At 55.4% G+C, this 19,587-nt stretch overlaps 1 protein-coding gene across 1 annotated transcript in view; it reads left to right on the top strand.

Annotated features, from left to right (window-relative positions):
* COL27A1 (collagen type XXVII alpha 1 chain) overlaps window positions 1-19,587 on the top strand; it is a 141,148-nt gene that overhangs the window by 31,362 nt on the left and 90,199 nt on the right. The window contains exons 6-12 of the mRNA XM_065878811.1: window positions 2,519-2,572; window positions 4,086-4,139; window positions 13,785-13,829; window positions 14,445-14,498; window positions 14,932-14,976; window positions 17,911-17,964; window positions 18,836-18,880. Of these exons, the coding sequence (XP_065734883.1) occupies window positions 2,519-2,572; window positions 4,086-4,139; window positions 13,785-13,829; window positions 14,445-14,498; window positions 14,932-14,976; window positions 17,911-17,964; window positions 18,836-18,880 (351 nt within the window). The remainder of the gene's footprint in view (window positions 1-2,518; window positions 2,573-4,085; window positions 4,140-13,784; window positions 13,830-14,444; window positions 14,499-14,931; window positions 14,977-17,910; window positions 17,965-18,835; window positions 18,881-19,587) is intronic.

Genomic DNA, 19,587 nt, shown 5'->3' on the forward strand with positions numbered 1-19,587 from the left:
ATGCTAGTGCAGATTATCATTACTTGGTCTCTGGTTTCTCCCTTGATTGGTCCCCACAGGCATGAGCTGTGTCTTGATCCCCACCATGGTATTCCTTGTGTGCACTGAAGATGTGACTCATCGTAGATGTTCAGTAAATACCTGTGTTTGTTGACGTTGTACACGGGCAGGGATTACGTCCCAAGCACCGTGCTGGCTGCCGAGAATGCTGAGCAGTCCATAGTAACTAAAATGCCTGGATACGGGCTCTGGGCAAGGGAGCCACTCCGGCATCCCTTTGGGTCTCAGTTTCCCCTTTTGTAAAATGACAGAACAGGATGTAGACCGAGGTGGGCAAGGTCAGGGTGGGGAGAAGCTGCTGTCCTTTTTTAGCCATTGGAATCCTGGGTAGCCCTGGGCCTGACCTTGCACATGGACATAAGAGACATTGGAACTGGGTTTGTGAACAGCCGAGGGTGGGAGAGTGTCAGCAAGGGGTAGCTGTAGCATGAGGCAGTAGATCACAGAGGCGAGTCCTGCAGAAGTGACCTGGAGGGACCCAGGTGGACAGAGAGTTGGGGTCCTAGCAAGGAGGGGCTGGCCTGCAGCCTGGGGCAGTGGGAGAGCGTATGGGAGAAGTATCTAGGCTTCCCATTAGTAAACGAGGGCTCTGCAGTCAGATAGACCGGGAACCTAGTCAGACCTAGTGAGACCTTGCCTCTTATCTGCACGTCACCCCGGGCTGTGACTGAGGATCCCTGAACCCCGGTCTTGGTCCTGCAGTTCAGTAAGTGGGTGTAAGAGGACTGGTGAGGTGCTGCATTGAATGGGCCTGGCACAGGGTTGGGTGCATGTTAGGTGAGCAGTGGAAGGCCGCCCTCCCTCTTTAAGGCTCTGTCCAGTTTGGAACGCGGTGATTTCTCATGGAGAGTGACTGAGTCAGGATTTGGAAGGTGTGGGTCCTGACGCAGAAAAGAAACAAATGGGAACTAAAGTTGGCCAGAAAAGCCTGCCTGCGTGTCACGTCCATGATCCCACTGGCTCCTTGCCAAGGAACCTGAATGCCAGCGGGTATGTGTGCTTGTGCCTGTGTGTGTGTGTGTGTGTGTGTGCATGCGTGTGCATGTATGAACATGCAGCCGTGTGCATGCCTGTGTGTGTGTACGTGAGGCACGTGTGTGTGTGAGCATGTACCCATGTGCCTGTGTGTGTGCGTGTGTGCGTGCGTGCTGGGCAGCCCACGTTTTAATGGTGAGGAAACAGGCTCAGAGAAGTGAAGTCACTTGCCTGAGGTCCTACTGTGAGTCCGTGGCTCACCCCAGGACTTCTGACTCAGGACCCAGATCGGGGAGGGAGCTTGGGAGTGAGGTTGAGGGACAGGGATCAGGGGCTCATGGAAGTTGACAGCAGCGGGGACTGACTCTCCAAGGGGCTGTCTCCTGAGTAATTTAATCGGATTGGTTCAAACGAGTGGGCCCACAGCCAGGAAGCCTCTTCAGCCCTGTATGAGATGTGGTTGTTGGGCCCTTTCCTAAGCACGTGCTCTTAGGAGCCAGGATCCTTGCGATGGGGACGCCTCCCGTAGGCTTGGCACAAAGAATGCTGTCTCTGACTGAGGATACCCTGCTTGTCGGTGTCCTCCCTACTCACTGCCTATTCTAACTTGTCGGGTCCCGGGACGTACTGGAACGCAGAGCTGGGAGTCACAAATTCAGGGTCTTAGCTCTCGTCTTATGCCTCAGCTTGGGGCCCTGGGCAGTTCCTTTCCTTCTCCCGGCCTCAGTTTCCCCGAATGTGTCCATGGGGTAATAACACTTCTGTTGCTCACTTCGTCGGGCTCTTCTGGGAACCTGGTGAAGTGAGGGTTATTGCAAACTGTGAAGGCCTGTGCACAGATTAAACGGCTGCTGATGCACTGGTCCTAGGTGATTAGAGATGGTGAGGTGAGCATCAGGGGACAGGAAAATCAGAAAGAATCAAGCTTGCCTCTGGGACACATCTCTCAGAAGGTCTCTGAGAGCCCCGGGGGAACACGTCACCTGTACGTTGGGCCCAGGGATCTACAGGTTGGTTGGGGAGGACGCAGTCAGGCTGTATCTTGAGAATGCTTATGGTTTGGCTAATGATGATTGAGAAGTGGTTTTCTAGTTGAGAGTGACTACTTGAGCAAGGACCCGGCGGTAGGGATGTGCAAGGTCTGGCGGAGGAAGGACTGTGGTCTGGGGATGGGGCAGAGGGACCCTGTCTGTGGGTTGGGCTGGTGGAAGGAGAGCAAAGTGTGGACAGGATGGCTGGGACCAGATGACGGAAGACTTGGGACACCCAAGGAGGAGTTTGGACTTTGTCAGTAGGCATGGTGGGGAGCTATGGGAGGTGCTGGAGCAGGGGAGGGATGGGATTGGAGAGGACCCTGTGGAGGAATGTGAGTGGGGTAGGCGGGGAGGGCATTTAAGCAGGGGACAGGGAGTTGAGCAGAGTTGGTGGGGAGACACCCTCTTTAGACAACATGGCGGCCAAAGTAGAATTGTTTTTGTTTCAGGGACAGAAAGGGGACCCCGGGCTCTCACCAGGAAAGGCTCACGACGGGGCAAAGGTAGGTTTCCAGGGACCCCAGTGCTCAGGGAAGTGGGGGAATGGACAACAGCAGGGAAATCGCCGTGCTCTGGGGCACACCCTCCCGACAGAGGTCACTGCGTGACAAACGCTGGAGGTGGGAAGTAGAAAAGGATGGGGTCTGTTTTTTCCTCAAAGCCCTTCAGCTCTCCCTACACCAAACCCAAAACCATTCCCTTCTGCCTTCTTCCGGTGTGCAACCAATAAAACCGACAAAAAATGTTGCCTGTGGACATACCTTTGGTGAATGTCCTTTTGCCTAACGCCCTGAGTGGGTTTTCTGTAGGGCCTGTTAGGTGACCCTCAACATCCAGAAGCTTCTTGGTAGCACATGCCCAGGAAGCTTCCAACAGACATTCGAAGGCCCCTCTGAGGTTGTTAGTACAAGCAGACAGGTCTGTGAACTTCCGGGACGTGGGAAGGGAATGGGCTGGAGACTCAGGGCTCCCTAACTCTGACGGGCTGAGACCAGAAGGAACTCCCATGGAAGAGAGAACGCTTAGGCCAAAGGACTTCATCCATCCCTGAAGCGTCCACCCTGTAAATTAAACAAGGGGCCTGGAGGGAGTGCAGGACCGGCCGGAGCAGGGGAACCCAAAACTCCAAGTAAGGTCATCCAATGTCCCGGACATCCATACGCAGGAAGGAATCCTCAAGTCTGTCTGGCTTCTTTCTGGACGCAATCCAAGAGCCCTTCCGACAGGCAGAACACTGCTTCTCAGCCCAACCTCCAGTGCGTGGGTACTTAGAGGTGGCAGCTCTGGCTGATTTCTCTGAGGCACAGGTGTGGCTCACTCACTCACATCTTCATGAGAAGTTTTTTCACTCAGCAAACTCTTACTGGGTGTAAACATCCACGTGCACCCGCATCGGATCCTCACTGAAAGCTTCTAGGCCAGGCAGCTAGGCCTAGCTTGCCCAGGAGAAAGCAGAAGCTCCAGCTGTGGGCGGCTTGCTGGAGGCCACGCAGCTGGTCCGATGCAGAGCAGGCTCTGCAACCGGGCCTGACGACATGCAGGGCCCAGGCTTCTCTCTTGCTCCTACGTTGTCTGCTTCTGGGTCTCATGGTGGTGGCAGAAATGCCCCCTACTGGGTAGCCGCCCTGCCCAGCAAGGGTGGGAAGGAGGGTGTCAGGAATGCAGAGACGGATTCCTGATTGGAACGGGTTGCATGTCCTTCGGGGCTGCATGTCCTTCAGGGCGATGGATTTCAAACATGGTTTTAACAGCGGAACCCATTCCCCAAATGGTACCTTTTGCCAAAGTCCAACATATAAAACAGATTAAATGGAGTGACTGAGTTAAGTGGGGAGGGGCTGGCTACCCTGCCCGCCCAGCTGCCCTCAGCCCGCTCAGAGGCCCTGAGTCTCCTCTGAGGCCTCTAAGCCTCCATGAATGCTGTTTGCAAACAACTGGCTGTGGGAGGCCACACTTTCAATTTAATGAGTGCCCGCTCCCGTTCCCCCACCTCACCCCCTTGTCTGTGTTTTTCAGGGCGACGAGGGCTTGCCTGGGCTCTCTGGGAATCCAGGACCTCTTGGACGAAAGGTATACCTTGGTGTCGATGCTTTGCCTTGCCTGGTGGGCTTCCTAGCAAGCGGGGTCTTCATGCAGGAGTGCTGTGTGCCGCCTGCCTGCCCACCTGCCTCTCCCCAGCTCCCTCAGCAGGGGGCTGCTGGCCGGAGGGGAGAGAGGTTTCCGAGGGTCCGTGCTTGCCAGAGGGTGGGAAGCACCTTGGCTTGGAGGAGGTCCCGCCACCATGGTTAAGGAGGTGTGACAAGAAGTGACCCTTCCTCTCGGGGCCCAGCTGCTCCTGGGAGGCCATCCTAGAGGTGCTCGTGCTGGTGGAGGGAATATTGTCAGAGCTGGGAGCCCCCACTGGCCCAGCTCCTCCTCCCATGGGCGGAATGGCGGGGGCCCGACGCATCCCCTCTCTGAACCTGAGCCTCCTCCCATCTGGAATGACCATGAGCCCCCTGGGATCGTAAACCAGGAGCAAGGCCTGGAGCATGGACGTTCAGAGAGTGGGCTCTGGGGTCGGTTGAATCTGGACTCTACTCCCGGCTCCACCATTTCCTCACTGTGTGACCTGGGGCAAGTCTGACCCCTCTGGGTCTAATATCATCCCTCTGATATACCACAGGCCAGTGTTCTATAGAGGCAGTGAGTTCTCTGTACATTCTGAGCTGTTGTCATCTGCCCCCACCCCATCACTGCTTCAGTCAGGCAGGGGGAGTTACCTGTAATTGCCTTTGGGGGAAGGTCTGCCATTTTCCTAGGTGGTGGGTCTCTGGCTTGTAGTGCTCCTAGATTCCTCTCTGGCTTCCCAGCCAGGGTGTTCCATCCTTCAGACTCAACTCTAGTTGTGTCCAGGAAGCCCTCTTGGAACCCTGACCTTCAGTCTAGGAGACCCTACTCTGCTCAAGGACCCATAGGCTATCTTAGCTGAGTAATTTCAGCCCCAAGACCAGCTTCACCAACAAGGATGTGTAAATCTGGTTTATCGCTCTCCCTACAGAGCCTAGCACAGGGCTTGCGCATAGTAGGTGTTCAGGAGACGGGGGAGGACAGTGCAGGGCCAGGCTCAATTGCTTTTTGCAGGAAAATACCCCATTGCTGATGGGTTTTCCAGTAGATACACTGGCCTAGGGCCACGTCTTAGGCTTCTACCCTGACTCCCAGCTGTGGCCACCGCTGCCCTCTTTCTCGGCCATCTGGTTCTCATCTGGGCAGCTGTGGCTTCTCCTGGCTCCATCCTGCGTGTGCTCTGAGGGTCCCTGTGGCACAGGGGGACTTGGAGCATCACTGACCCCCTCCCCTTCCGCTTCTCTTCCACCCTCCGTGGCCAGAGCAGGCCACACAGCAGATCTGAAGAAGCGAGACCCAGACAGGAGTCTGTGGCTGTCTGAGCTGGGGAAATGTGGTCTCTTCTGCCTCAGAGAACACAGAGGGACTCCCTCTCCCCACTCACTTCCCCTCTGGGCTCCAGCATTTTCTGACGGATGAGGTGTGGAGGTGTGAGTGGAAAAGTCTCCTTCCAGTCATGGCTCATAAAGCAGCCAGTGGTGGTCTCGCTGTGTACGGGGGTAGCAGTCCAGCAGAGGAGGCGGGAGATGGAAAAACAGACTGGACCGGCTCCTGCCTGGGGTTCCAGGCCTTCCTGCTCTCAGCAAATGTCCGGGGAGGCCGAGATCCCCCAACTGAGGGGGACCAGCTCACCTGAGCAGGGAGAGACATCTTTTCTAAATTAAGAGCCTCCGTGTGATAGGAAAACTATCTGGCAAAGCCATTTCCACCAAGTCCCTCTGGCCCCAGCCTAGGCAAACATGGAGGAGTTTGGTGTGTGGCAGGCCAGTGTCACCTGCTCACAGAGGATGGTGGGCAGAGCAGGGACCCCTGACTAGTGGTGGGGGTCAGGGAGGAGGACCAATGGGGCGGGCAGCCGGGCCTGGAATTGTCACTGTTTGTCAGCAGTCTCTCCTCCCACAAGTGTCTTTGGTGACAACAGTAGCCACTTTGCCCTGATCCTGTTGGGTGGTTTTTCTGCATCATCTCATGTGGGGGGGGGGGGGCGGGCCTTGAGCGAGAATGAACATTGGTGGGTGAGAGGCGAGGTCTGTGTACCCTTTCCTCATCAGCACACTGAATTTTGGTGTCACCTCAGAGTGACACCAGTAACCCTATTCATTCATCTATTCAACATAACGGATTGAATGACTATTGTGTGTCAGGCACTGTGCAGGCCTCTGAGCTGACACATAGACAAAAATCCCTGTTTCCTCAGAGCTTGCAGTCTTGTGTGGGGAGACAGACAATAAAAACAGTAAAAATACGAGGTGTGTTAGAAGATGAAAAGGGCCATGGAGAAAAGTAGGCAGAAGAAAGGGAGTTTGGGTTGGGAGTTTCCCATACTGACCAGCGTGATAGGAAGGTTTACTGTCCCTCATCACATTATTTCCTAACAGTGACCTCTGGGAGTTAGGCAGTATTATGCCCATCTTACAGCTGAGAAAACTGAGGCCCAAATAGGTCTCATTCATTCATTCACTCTTCCAGTCATTTCACGAAGATACACCAAGGTAGCTGGCCGTGTGCTGACACTGGTGTTAAATGCCAGTGAGATCGCTGGGGGCTCACGGAGAGTGAAGTCTACAGCCCCGGTTCACAGCACCGCTGTGCATGAGAGTCAGAGGGGGAGCGTGCCCACCTCCCCACAGGGGTCCTGGTTCAGTTGGTCTGAGTGGGACCCAGGCAGTAGACTCTCGTCTGCAGCCAAGGCTGAGAGCCACTGGATTAACAAAAATGGCTGTCAGGGTCACTAAATGGCAGAGCTGGGATTTGAACTCAGGTCTTCTGACCCTTAGTCCCTCTCCCTTTCCCCAACACCGATTGAAACAGCTTCTTAAATAAGAGTGGGCCCATCAAGTGGAAAAGAGCCTCCCCGCCTGAGAAGGCTTCTTTCTCTGCATCTGCCCGCGATGCTTGCTAAGGGACTTTGCTGAGCTGATTCCAGATGGGGGAGCAGGTGCACAGACCAGGTCAGGCACGCCTGGATGGAATCCCAGCTGTGTCCCTCTCCTGCCGTGTGAGCTTGGGCAAGTGGCCTCAGCTGCTTCATGCAGTGGTAGGGAGGGTTAAATAAGATGCTCTGTCCTCAGCACCCAGCACAGGGCTGCCACGTGGTAGATGCTGCATACGTATTTGTTGAATGAATGAATGAGTGTGTGATCACGATGAACATGAAGAAGCAGTGCCGTAGAAGGTCTTGCCCATCTGGTCCCGTCACTCATCTTGCTTAGTTACCAGTTAACCACCCTCCACTAACCCAGAAGGCTACCAGAACCCTATTTGTACCTTGTGAGGGCAGAATGCCATGCTGCCCCTAATCTAACCCTCCTGCCTTCTCTCCTAAAGAGCAGCGCTTCTCAGCTGCCCCCCAGGGAACAGTTAACAATGTCTGGACACATTTTTGGTCATCACAAATGAGAGGGGGCGCTACTAGCTTCTAATGGGTAAAAACTAGAAATGTTGTTAAAGACCTTACAATGCATGGGACAGATGCTCCACCCAGAGCAGAACCTTATCCAGCCCAAGGTGTCAGCGGTGCCAAGGCCAAGAAACTCTGCTGTATAGAAACCCTCACTCCATCCAATCCTGCGTGCCCTGGACCTTCCTGCCTCCCTGCGTTTGCTTCCACTGGGCCCTCTCCTGGCATGCTCAGACCAGTCATCTTCATGGATCTGTCCCTTGATTCCATTCTCGAAGGCCATCTTCTCCAAGAGCATCTCCCCAGCACCTCCAGGCAGAATTCATACCTCCCTTCTCCCGCCAGCCCATTTTCCCAGCCTCTTTAGGACTCTGGACTTGCTGGCTAGCAGGCAGCTCACTGGTGTCCTTGGCACATTTGTCAGACGAGAGCAAGTGCACAGAGGAGGACCGCTTCTTTATCTCCTCATGCGGAGCTGAGCACAGTGCTGGCCACAGACATCTGCTCCCTCGTCCCTCACCCCCCTGCTTCCCCTGCCTCCTCAGACATCACTAATCGCTCTTTCTTGCCAAGCCTAATTCAGTCTCAGAATCTTTCTTAACACATTCTTAACACATAACACATTAGACATGACTAATGGAATGAAGTTGGTACTCAAGTTGAAACTTCCTCCTGGCTCCCTCCTGCAACCCTCACCCTGCCCACGAGCCCTCCACATGCCATCTGAGTTGGCCACTGTCTGTGAGATCTGTGCTAAAATGGGAGGGCAGACGGGGACATCTGGGAATTTTTGCAGGGAGTGTGATTGACGCTGCCTGAAACGATCTCCCGCCTTTCGGCAGAACTGCCAGTTCTACCTGGATGTAGCACCTCCATGTAGCGCCCCTACTGAGAACCTTCTCTGGGCTCCTCTGCTGAGCTGCTCTGGGTTTCTGGGGTCCATACCCTCTCCATTTCTGAGCTCTTCTGCCCCTCTGCTCTCCAACGTGGCTTCTCCTTCAAGCCTCAGCTCACCGTGCCGCCTCCCCTGCTTGGCTGTCTGCTCTCTCCTAGCACTCAGTACTTCTTTGTTCTACTTCATATGTGTTTAATGCCCATATCCCGTTCTAGAAGGTAGGGAGTGAGTTTGCTTTGTTTATCAGTGTATTCTTAGTGCTCATATAGGGTCTGGCTCATTGGTGGGGGCTCAGCAAACCTTTGAATGCATGAATAACCAGATGAATGAATGAGCCATACCGAAACTGTACCTTCCTGCCCTGACCTGTCTCAGGTACCCACTAAGTAGAGTTTGGTGTCAGATGCCTAGCTATACTGTGAAGGACTGTGCTTTTGGACAAACCACACATCACATTTCAGAATCCTATAATTTTTGAGCCAACAGGATGCTTTGAGAGGCTAGCTGGGGAAACTGAGGTCCAGAGAGGAGCAGGGACTTGGCGAGTATGCTGTAGTGACTCACTCTGTTTCTTGGCGTGTGTTTCTTCCTCCTGACCCTTTCTGTTGAATGGGGCTCTCGGTCCTGCTGACTGCCCAGTGTGACCTAGGGGCTGCCAGGGTGGTAGAGAAGTCCAGTGGGAAGCCTCACGGACTGCTGAGCGAGTCTGGTGAGCTCCATTCTGCTGCGAGAGAAGCCGGGACCTCGTGCAGGCCGAGGTGGAGCCTGCAAGAGCAGCTTGCAGGGGGGATCAGCTGAGGTCTAGGTGTACGTTGGTCCTCAGAACCCCCAGGCAAGGACAGGACCCCCCTCCTCTCCCTGCCCAAGGCCCAAATAGCACCTCAGCCGTTGGGGAGACTGTCTGCAGTAACAGTGAGGTGATGTCTGGTTTCGCCTTGTGCGTTGTAAGCAGTGATTAATCTGGCTCCCAAACCAAAATATAGCCCGAGTTCTATTATAAACATGGGTGCTGTGGAGACCCGCCTGCCCGGCAGCCAGAGGCCCCTTGCAGATTGCGTGGTCCCTGGAACTCCCTGAAGCATCTGCTCTCCCCTAGTCCCAGTCAGGCACTTTTCACCCATGGGGAAATCACTGCCCGTGGGTCTGTCTACCTTGTGGTCAGTGTCCGCCCCGTAATTACCCAGGGCCCTGTAGAAAGTGATGGTTTAGATTCTTTCAAGCCCTGGGGCCCTGTCATTTGAAGCTATTTGGCTAGCCCCAGCTTGGTAAACACTGTTAAGGTGCCTCCAGGGAACATATGAACCTCCCCCCGCCGCCCCATGCCTTGGCTGTGCTCAGTCTGAGAGGCTCCCAGTCTGCTAAGAGGAACAGGGGTTCAAGGCAGTGTTCAAGGCCCTTCAGGGTTCATGGTTTGGGAAGGACCTAGGAATCGTGGCCTTCTAGACAAAGCACAGCCCAATGGGTCTGGAGTCGTGGGGGACGGTCTGGGCTTGGCCATAACTTGCTAAGTAGCCTTGGGTAAGTCCCTTCCCTTCTCTGAGCCGCAGTTTCTCATTCTATCCAATGAGAAAGGAGGTTGTCAAATTGACAGCTTAGGTTCCTTCCAAGTCAGATAGATACCCCGGAGTTCATGATGCTGCTGTGATCCAGAAGCTCAGACCTGGCGGGGTGTGGTCTATAAGTCGGTCTTCGCCTAGGTGGCCCTGTGGCTCTTCTAGGGGGGCCTTGGGCCTCAACAGTATGTCTCATCCATGATTTGGTGGTTGAGGACACGAGGATTCACAGCCTGCTTCCTCTGGGAAGCTGTGTGGCCTCAGGGAAGTCTCCATCTCTCTGAGCCTCAGTTTCCTCATCTGGCAAATGTGCATGGCAATTCCTACCTCTCGGGTGATTGCAAGTTGTTGACGAGTTGATGTATTTAAGGCTTTAGTGCCGAGCCAGGCATAGGGCAGGTCACTGTCCATGTCCCCGAAGGTCATTTGTTTCCTTTTAGCTATATCCTGAGTAAAAGATGTACTTGAAGTCTCCTTCTGGGATTTCACTGGCTAAAGCACTGGTTTCTAGCAGGCTTCTTTGTGGCTACACAGGAAGCCAAAGGAGCAGGTGATGCTCAAGGGCTCCCGGGACCCCTTTCACGCTGCTCTTGGGATCCTTGCTCCATTATTGCATTGGCTCCATTATGTCACTGAGGCAGGCAGAGGATGGCAGAGAGAGGCTCAGAGAGGGCAGTCACCTGGCCTGAGTCACACAGCCTAGAGCTCAAGGCTCCGCCCAGCTCTGCATGGGAAAAGGCTTTGCTTGTTCTTCCTCATCTGCAGGCTTCAAGTGGAGAAAGGATGATCGTGGCCGTTATATGCGTCCTGTGCATGACACATCCCTGCTCAAAACCCTCCTGTGGTTTCCTATCGTCTTACTGCCTGGCATGCTCTGGCTTCCTGCTTCTTCTCTGACCACACCGCCCCTCTGCCCCTTACCGCTCACTCATCCTGCTCTTGTCACACGGGTCTCATTATTCCTTGAGAGCGTTCTTGCCTCAGGGCTTCTGCACCTGCTGTTCCCTCTGCCTGGAATGCTTTTCCCCAGAGAGTCCGCCCTGTGTCCAGCTCCCTCACACAGAGCAGCCTCCCCTGCCTGACCACCTGCAGTCACCACCCTCCCCAACACTGTCATTCTCTGTCCTCCAACTCTGCTCACTTTTCTTTGTAGAGCTAGTCGTTGCCACACATTATCTCTTTTTAAAATTTTATTTTCAGCGATGGTAAAAAAACACATCACATACAATTTCCTATCTGAACCGTGTTCGTGTGTGCAGTTAGTTAGTGTTAAGTATATTCACATTGTTGTGCAATCCATCTCCAGAACTTTTTCATCTTGCAAAACTGAAACTCTACACCCATGTCAGCAAATCCCTGAGACATTACCCTTTTATATTTATTTGTCTTTATATCTACTTAATTAGACTGTAAATTCTGTCAAGGCAAAGGATGTTGTCTTCTTGTTCATCCAATGCCTAGAATGGTGCTGGAGCATAAAATTTCAGTAAATGTTTGTTGAATGAATGAATGAAATATAAAGATCACGGTACTAACAGCAGCTAGCCTTTACGGGGCCTTGAATTCATTGCCAGATACGGTGCTAAGTGCTTCACACATTATACCATGTAATCTGTACACCGACCCTCAGAGCCCCACTTTACAAGAAGAAACCAAAGCTCAAAGAGGTGACATCAGTGGCCCCAGGTATACAGCCAGCCAGTAGTGAAGCAGGATAGGGATCCAGATTAATTTGAAACAAGAGATCTTAACCACTCTGCATGCTGGCTGCTGCTGGCTGTGGCCTGTGCCTCCATTTGCCCATTGGGGAAAAGAACACACGCCCCCGGGTAGAAGAATCTCACCCAGCCGTAATGCATCAATCTCATGGGCCCCAGGTTTGAGATGCAATCATAATGCTGGGCTGTCTCGAGGCGTGAGTAGGTGCAGAAAGAATGCTTGTAAATTCCCCAAACCTCTTGGATCAGACCAGCGCTGCTGTTTATGATTAAGAGCACTGCTTTCTGGGGGTTTGCGGGGGTGCCGAGTGTGTGTGCCTGTGGGTATCTGTGGACATGCATGAACTGTACATGCCTGGGGGCGGGGGACTGCAAGGCTCTCCATGTGGCCTCAGGTGTCAGAAGGACCCAATGGTGAGCGTAAGCCTGCTGCTCCTTAGCAACGGGATTTGGGGCAAGTGGCTTCCATTCTCCGAGACTCAGTTTTCTCCTCTGTAAAATGGAGATGATAACCCTTAACCCCCTTTCCCCACACCTCATCTGGCTGTTGTAAGGGCTAGAGGACGTCATAAAGGTGCAATCCCATGTTATTTATTTATTTGTTTATTTATTTTTGGCTGCATTGGGTCTTCGTTGCTGCGTGTGGGCTTTCTCTAGTTGGGGCGAGCGGGGGCTACTCTTCATTGTGATGCACGGGCTTCTCATCGTGGTGGCTTCTCTCGTTGCGGAGCGCCGGCTCTCGGCACGCAGGCTTCAGTAGTTGCGGCGTGCAGGCTCAGTAGTTGTGGCTCATGGGCTTAGCTGCTCTGCGGCATGTGGGATCTTCCCAGACCAGGGATCGAACCCGAGTCCCCTGTATTGGCAGGCAGATTCTTAACCACTTAACCACCAGGAAGTCCCTGGTGTAATCCCATGTAAACAGCAGTGCGTAGAGGGGGTCCACAGGCATCGTGTGTGTGTGTGCGTGTGCGTGTGCGTGTGTGTGTGTGTGTGTGTGTGTGTAGTCTAGAGTCTCATTTATCAACTCCCGGGGGAGCCCTAGAACTCTTGAGTTCCAGAACACCAGAGCTGAAGGGGACTCGGAGTTCTAACTCCCTCATCTGAGGTCCAGAGAAGGACAGTAACCCATCCAGAGTTGCACAGTAAGTCAGAGACAGTGTCCAGGTCAAGTGTAGGGCTCCCCTTGAGAGGGGGTCTAACGGAGATCACCACGTCTCCTCCACCCTGTCTGAAATGGAAGCCCCTGCTCCATCTTATTTCATAAGAGCCCTAAGCAGATGGAAGCTTGAAGTCCAAGGTTTCCCTTCAGAGAGCTCCTAACTCCTATGAAATGGCCCAGGTGGTCATCCCCAGCACTACCTGAAGGCACACTCTCGTTCTGATTCTCTTGATCTGGAGACCTGGCTTTGGGGACCATGGGAATTGAACCAGGGTGACAGAGGGTCACGGTCGGTACTGGAATGTTGCCAGAGTCTTTCTCAACCATCGAGTGGCCTCTTTGCTCCTGGAATACTTGCTGGGACCAGTGGGAAGAAGGAAGGCAGCTGTTTTGGTTCATACATTTGGTCAATGTGTGCGAGATCTTTTCCGTTAGGGGGTTAATGAGAAGGTCCCGACAGAAGGTCCCAGCATCGCGTGGTGGTTGAGCATAACCCAGACCTTAAGGTCCTAATCAGTCTACCCATGCACTAAGACATCCCTCCACCCCTGCTTCAGACGTTCCCACCTTCGCTCTGGATTTGGAAAGAATGGTTGTGATACAGCATCATCCTCTCGCAGTGGCCGTACCCTAATTTAGCTCCCAAACCCTGCCCAAGGAGTGATCAACCCCCAACGTCTTCTGGTCTAAGAACCATTGGTGGCGGAGAGGGAACCACAGGAACCCCGATGTGCATATATCCATTCTGGGACGTGTTATTGAACACGTCCCCGCCACGGTGCATGCAGTGCTGAAAAGGCAGGCGGGGAGGCTGGGTCTCTGCGATCCATGGGCCCAGATGTGTCTTCCCAGCCTGATTCAGTCTCTTCCCCCCCCAACAGGGACACAAGGGCTATCCTGGACCGGCGGGGCACCCCGGAGAACAGGTGAGGGCTGCAGCCTCTGCCCCGCCCTGCTTGCCCTCCCTCACTCCAGCCCCTGCCTGTCCCTGGCCTCCTCCCTGGGCCCAGCTCCATGAGTGAGCTCCAGAGCCAGGAGGTTCTGCCTCCCATCCTGCTGGGGCCCCCACTCTACCCCATCTCTCAGCCAGCCACATCTGCCGCCTGAGAGGGCTGGAGTCCATGCCGGCCCGGTGTTGGCATGAGCCACTTGACTCCAGTTAGAGCCATGAATAGCTGGCCTGTTCCGGGCGCTGTTAGGGGATATTATACACGCCGCCACGGGGTTTGCAGGAATTTTGGCTGCCCCGGCCCAAGTCAAGCAGCAGCCACTGCCAGCATGGGGGAACCAGCCAGGCCTCCTCTGGGCCTTATTCCTGGGCTTCGAGCACAGGAGGTTTTGTCCCTCCAAGCTGGTCTGACCGGTTTCTCAGAGGGGTGGGCTTGGGGGCCCAGCAGGCCGATGGCCTCCCCTTCCTCCCATTTCATCTCACATTCCTGCCCTTCTCTTTGTCCATTGTAAGCCCTGGTCCCCCACCACCCCCCAGATCTGGAGCTGGGCAGGGTCTCTCCTTTCCTTACGTTTCTCTTGTTCCTTTGCAGGGGCAGCCGGGACCCGAGGGCAGCCCAGGGGCCAAAGGTTACCCTGGCAGGCAGGTGCAGTATATGGCTTCTGGAAGCTCTGTGGCCGTGGTGGTGTGGAGCTGGCCACGGGTACCCCCAGGCAGAGGGAGGTGGCAGGCTGGGGACCAAGCAGCTACACCTGCTGGGTGGGCCCTGAAGAAAGGGCTGTTCAAGGGGGCTGTACCGAGGAACCTTCTCTGAAGGCAGCAGGGCAAGGATGCCAGGAAGAAACAGAAGAAAGAGGAGTTCTGGGGCTCTGGGGGTGGGGTTCCAGAGGCTCCCCCTGAGCCACCTCCCTGGGACCCTGGGGTAGCTGGGAGCTCAGTTGGAAGACCACGAATGTAACCCCACTCCCATTCTACAGAAGGGGCAGCTGAGGGCCAAAGGAGACAGGACTTGCCCTGGGTTGTTGGCAGCAGGTAGAACGTCTCCATATGTCCTTGCCCCTCTGTCTTTTGTGTTTCAGGGGTTACCTGGACCTGTAGGAAACCCTGGCCCCAAAGGCAGCCGGGTAAGTGGGACTTGGCAAGTGCCACCCGGCTGGAGCCCGGGTGGGCATTAGCTGTCCCTCCAGTGGGCCTGGTGGGAGATCAGGGTTGCAAAGCCTCCACCCAGGGTCTGCTGGGGGGGTTGGGGTCGAGGCCTCCCACCTGAGCACTCCCTGGACCGCAGAGGGGCAGCAGGATGGCCATGCGGTAGGGAACCCTTAAGCCAGCTTAGTCCCCATGGCTAAGTAACTGGGCAGCAAAGGTCTGCTGGGGGCTCAGCCATGGTCTAGCTGCTATAATCAGGCATTTGCTTGCCGTGTCCCCCCGCACATCCCAAGCGCTAGGGAACTAAAGTCTGGGCCAGTTTGTCCGTCCCTGGAATCCTCAGAGGCCTCTCTCCTGCTCTCACCTGAGGACGGGGTGGACCACCCTTTTTGGAGGGCAGTGCTGCCCGATGGGTGAACATTGCCTGGGCCTGGAGACTGAAGGAACATCTGCTCTCCCCCTCCATCAAGGCCCCTGGAACAAACCCTGAGTAGCTAGCAGCCTCAGTCTGCCCATCTTTTCAATGGGAGTGATGGCCATTCCTACCTCTGGCATGGTTATGGGGATACCAGGAATTTGGAAGCAAATAGTGGTGAGGAGGGGCCACCAGATGGGGCCTCCTGGGTGGGCCGTGGGGCAGCGGAGAAGGTTTGGGCGAAATGAATGGGGGTAAATGGAGTTTGGAAGACTAAGAAATGATCTGCTGGAATTCTCTCTTCTCTATACAAGGAAACTGGGTTCATGGTGGGGATCCGACGGCCCCAGTTCCCACAGCACGCCTAAGGTGGGGATGGGATGAGGACCCAGGTATTTTGAGGGCTGGGCTCTCTGCCTCTCAAAGAACGCTCAGCAAGTGGGTCACACAGTCCTGCGTCAGGCCAGGTCAAGTGTGACGCGTCCTCCGCGCGCGCCCGAGCCAAAGCTATTTATGGCTGCAGTCTCCGCCCGAATCCCTGGAACTGATGGGCGGCTGTTAGGAGACCGACTGGGAGGTGGGAAAGTTCCCCAGGGCATGATTGATGATGATGATGATGGTGATGGGGTGGGGTAGGGGTGGTGAAAGGCAGCGCCCGAGGAGGCTCCTGTCCTAGGATGCTGGGCCTCCCTCCTTTCCATTATCCAGCTGTTCCCACAAGCTATGGCCCCAGAGGGGCCTCCTGAGCCCAGGGAGAAGGTCTTCCCAGTTCAGCCCCAAGTCTCTGATCTGCCAGGAGGACAGGAGGAGCGAGACAGGCTAATGACATCTGGGGCTGCTTGCAGTTTGCCATGCTGTGGCAACCTGAGGCCGCATGTGGGGAGATTGCTGGTCTGGCCCCAGCACACCCGTCTCCAGGGTCGCAGGGCCCTGAGCAGCCTGGGTGAGCCGGGGCCACTCAGACTGCCCTCCCAACTCTGCCACCACCAGCCTCATGTTTATGAAGTAGGCAGAGCGCAGACTTGGGGGCAGGGTGACTGCCTTTGAGACCTGCTCTGCCATTAACCTGTCATGGGAGCTTGGGCACATCACTGGACCTCTCCAAGTCTATCACCTGCAAATCTGGGTTCTAAACCCTCCTTGGAAGGATCGGTAAATGTCACTTGCTAAGGTGATGCTGAGAAGGAGGCCCTATGACCTCTTGAACTTCTAGAGAAGGAGAAATGGTTGTGAGCCTGCGATGGTTGCTTGTTTGTGGGAGATAATGTAGCAAAGTGGTTAGGAGCCGGACTGGGAGTCAGATCACTTGGATTCAAATACCACATTCTGCTACATTCCAGCTGTGTGACCCTGGGCACATCACTTCACCTCTCTGGGCCTAAATGGTCTCACCTCTACAGGAGGCTGACTAATAATTCCTACCTCCCGAGGGTGTGATGAGGGCGCAGTAAATGCACTAATGCTTGCAGAGCACTGAGAAGTGGGCCTGGCACATAGTTTGTGCTCAGTCAATGTTAGCTTTTGTTATAGTTCTGAGTAAGTCATTTCACAAACATCTAGAGAGTACGGTTAGGGATAGGCACCCTGGGCTAGGCCCCTGCTCTTGAGAAGCTCCCAGGCTAATGAGGCCATGAAATGTGGACACCACGAATGAAGATACAGAACAGGAAGTGGTAAATCTGTTAACTGCGGTGCAAATATGGCGCTGGGGTGGAGGGAGGAGGTGACTTCTGGTTTGGGGCGTCAGGGATGCTGGCCAGAGGAGAGAGCCTCAGAGCTGGGCTTGAAAGCGTTTGCTGTGCAGTCGTGGGGGTGAGAAGGGCCTGCCTGGCGGAGGGCACCGCGTGGATAAAGGCTGGAGGCGGAAAAGCTGGACTCCACCCCTCACTAGTTGTGCTGCTTTCTCTCCAGAGCCGGAGTTTCCCTTGCTTAGTGAGGGGGAGGGTGGGCAGTCAGCAGGGTCCTCGGGAGGGTTGAATACAGTGGCACACGTGCTTGCAGGACGCCAGCACGCCTGGGTGGCAGCTGCTGTCACCGCCGGACGCACTCAGGGGCCCAAGGGTGGATTCGAGCCCCACGTCCATGGGGGGCCTTCGAGGCCTAGAAGGAGGCACTGCAGAAGCCGAGAGCGCCCGCCAGCGTCCCTGGGGGTGGGCAGGGCTTGGTACCACCCTAGCATCTAACCCGGCAGAGAGCTTCCTTCCCGCAGGTCCCAGAGCCCCCGGCGCGGGGCGGGCCTCCCCCTGCGAGCGCCCGCGCCCTTCCCTGGCGTGAGGGTATGTGCCTTTGGACTACATCGTGGAAGCCAGCACCATGCAGTCCATGGGCATATACACTTGCCTCAAGGCCTATGTCATCGAGGAGCTGCCAGAGCCGCCAATGCCTCCAGCGAGGAAGAGGAGCCGGGCGCCGGAGGGCAGCGAGGGGGGCTGGGCCGGGCCAGGCCCGCCATACCCTACCACTCGGCCCCTCTGACCTCCCGTCTGCTCTTTCCTAGGGCTACATTGGACTCCCAGGGCTCTTCGGCCTGCCAGGGTCCGACGGAGAGCGAGTGAGTATGCTTTCTTTGTTTACCTCCCACCCGGCCACCCCGTCTGCCAGGTGCCAGTCTGGAAAAGTCACGGAATGCCTCCTGGAGGAGGTGCCCCGGAGTTGGATAAAGGGACAAGTCAAGGCAAACGCCTTCCTGACACAGGGAACAGCATGTGCAAAGTCCAGGACATACGCTGACTTGGCGAGTTTAACAGCACGGTCAAAGCGCTGAGTGTGAGGCAGGAATGGGGGGAGACAGGCTGCGGGGGGCACCTGGGAGCAGTTATACGGCACTCAGGGGCCAAGGTCAGGAGAGGGACTCTGTTCTGTAACCATGGGGAGCTTCTGAAGGGCTTTCAGAAAGTGAGAAACGGGCTCATTTCCTATTTCTGATCAAGTGCCTACAAGCTACGGCCCGTGGGCCAGATCCCGCCAGGCACCAGTTTTGTGGAGCTTTCCGGAACACACCACGCTCATCTGTTTATGTGTGTCTGTGGCTCCCTTTGCTCCCACAGGCCTCCGGACCTTCCTCTCTGTTCCCTCCCCGCCTGAGCCCGTATTTGGGAACTCAATAGTAATCTCATCAACAAGCTGGGTAAAGAGGATCTTAGGGAAACAGAAGGAGCATTTATCGAGTGTCTGCTGAATACCAGGGCACTGGGTGCTTTCCTTAGGAATCTCCCCAGCTCACGTCCATGCGGGCCCCGACTCTATAGCCTCTGAGGACCGCCCATCTGGTATGCAGATAACTGGAGCCTGCTGTGTTTGTGGACCAGACGCCAGGCCCTCTGTGACGTCCTCTTGTGGGTGAAAGAGGGGCTGGTTTGGGGCAACACTGCTTGTCTCCTGCTGGAATCCTGTCTTGACTTCTTCCCTGTTTCCCCCTACAGGGTCTGCCCGGCGTTCCTGGCAAGAGGGGCAAGATGGGTAGGCCGGTAAAGATTTTCCGTGTCTATTACGCAGATTCTATGGGTGAACCTGACCTCCCACTGGCTACGCGGCCCCGTCCACCCACGGCCTGGGCATTCTTCGCTTCTCTCTGCTCTACCCTTGCTCTGCTTTGAGTGTGTGGGTGTGCGTGGGGGGCTGTCTGGGCCTCGTGTCCTGCTGCCAGAACACTGACTGGGGCTGAGGGCTCCCATGGATGCTGGGCCCCTCTGGGATGCAGCCTCTCTGTGCATCCAGCAATTGCCCTGCAATGTAGTTCTGTGTCTGGGGGCGGGGGTTGTCTGGGTCATGAGTGTCCTTGCTGGGGGGCCTGCTCTAGACTGGGTATCTGCGCTCCTGTGTCAGGCTCCGTGTTGTCCTGGTGTCACCTGTTTTACTCGTGTACACACAAGGTCAGAGAGCAGTGGGGTGTTGGGTAGACCCACAGGAGGCATGACCACAAAAGGGGCTGAGCAGGAACCCTGATCCACCAGGTCAGGCTGAAGGAGACCCAGGACTGTAACTGAGGCATCTTTCTTTCTGGCCCGGCCCATGCTGGTGGCTTAAGGCTCTCTGCTGCCGCCCTGCAGGTCAACTCCTAGGCTTGGAACCATCCTCAGCTCCGGTCTGGGCGTCCCTTTGCTTGTGGTTGATGGAGAAGGGATGGTGGGGGAGGAGGTTAGACGGTGAGAGGCAGCTGGGAGGGAGCCAGGAG

This window comes from Phocoena phocoena, chromosome 6 (genome assembly GCF_963924675.1).
Source record: "Phocoena phocoena chromosome 6, mPhoPho1.1, whole genome shotgun sequence".
Taxonomy (NCBI): Eukaryota; Metazoa; Chordata; class Mammalia; order Artiodactyla; family Phocoenidae; genus Phocoena; species Phocoena phocoena.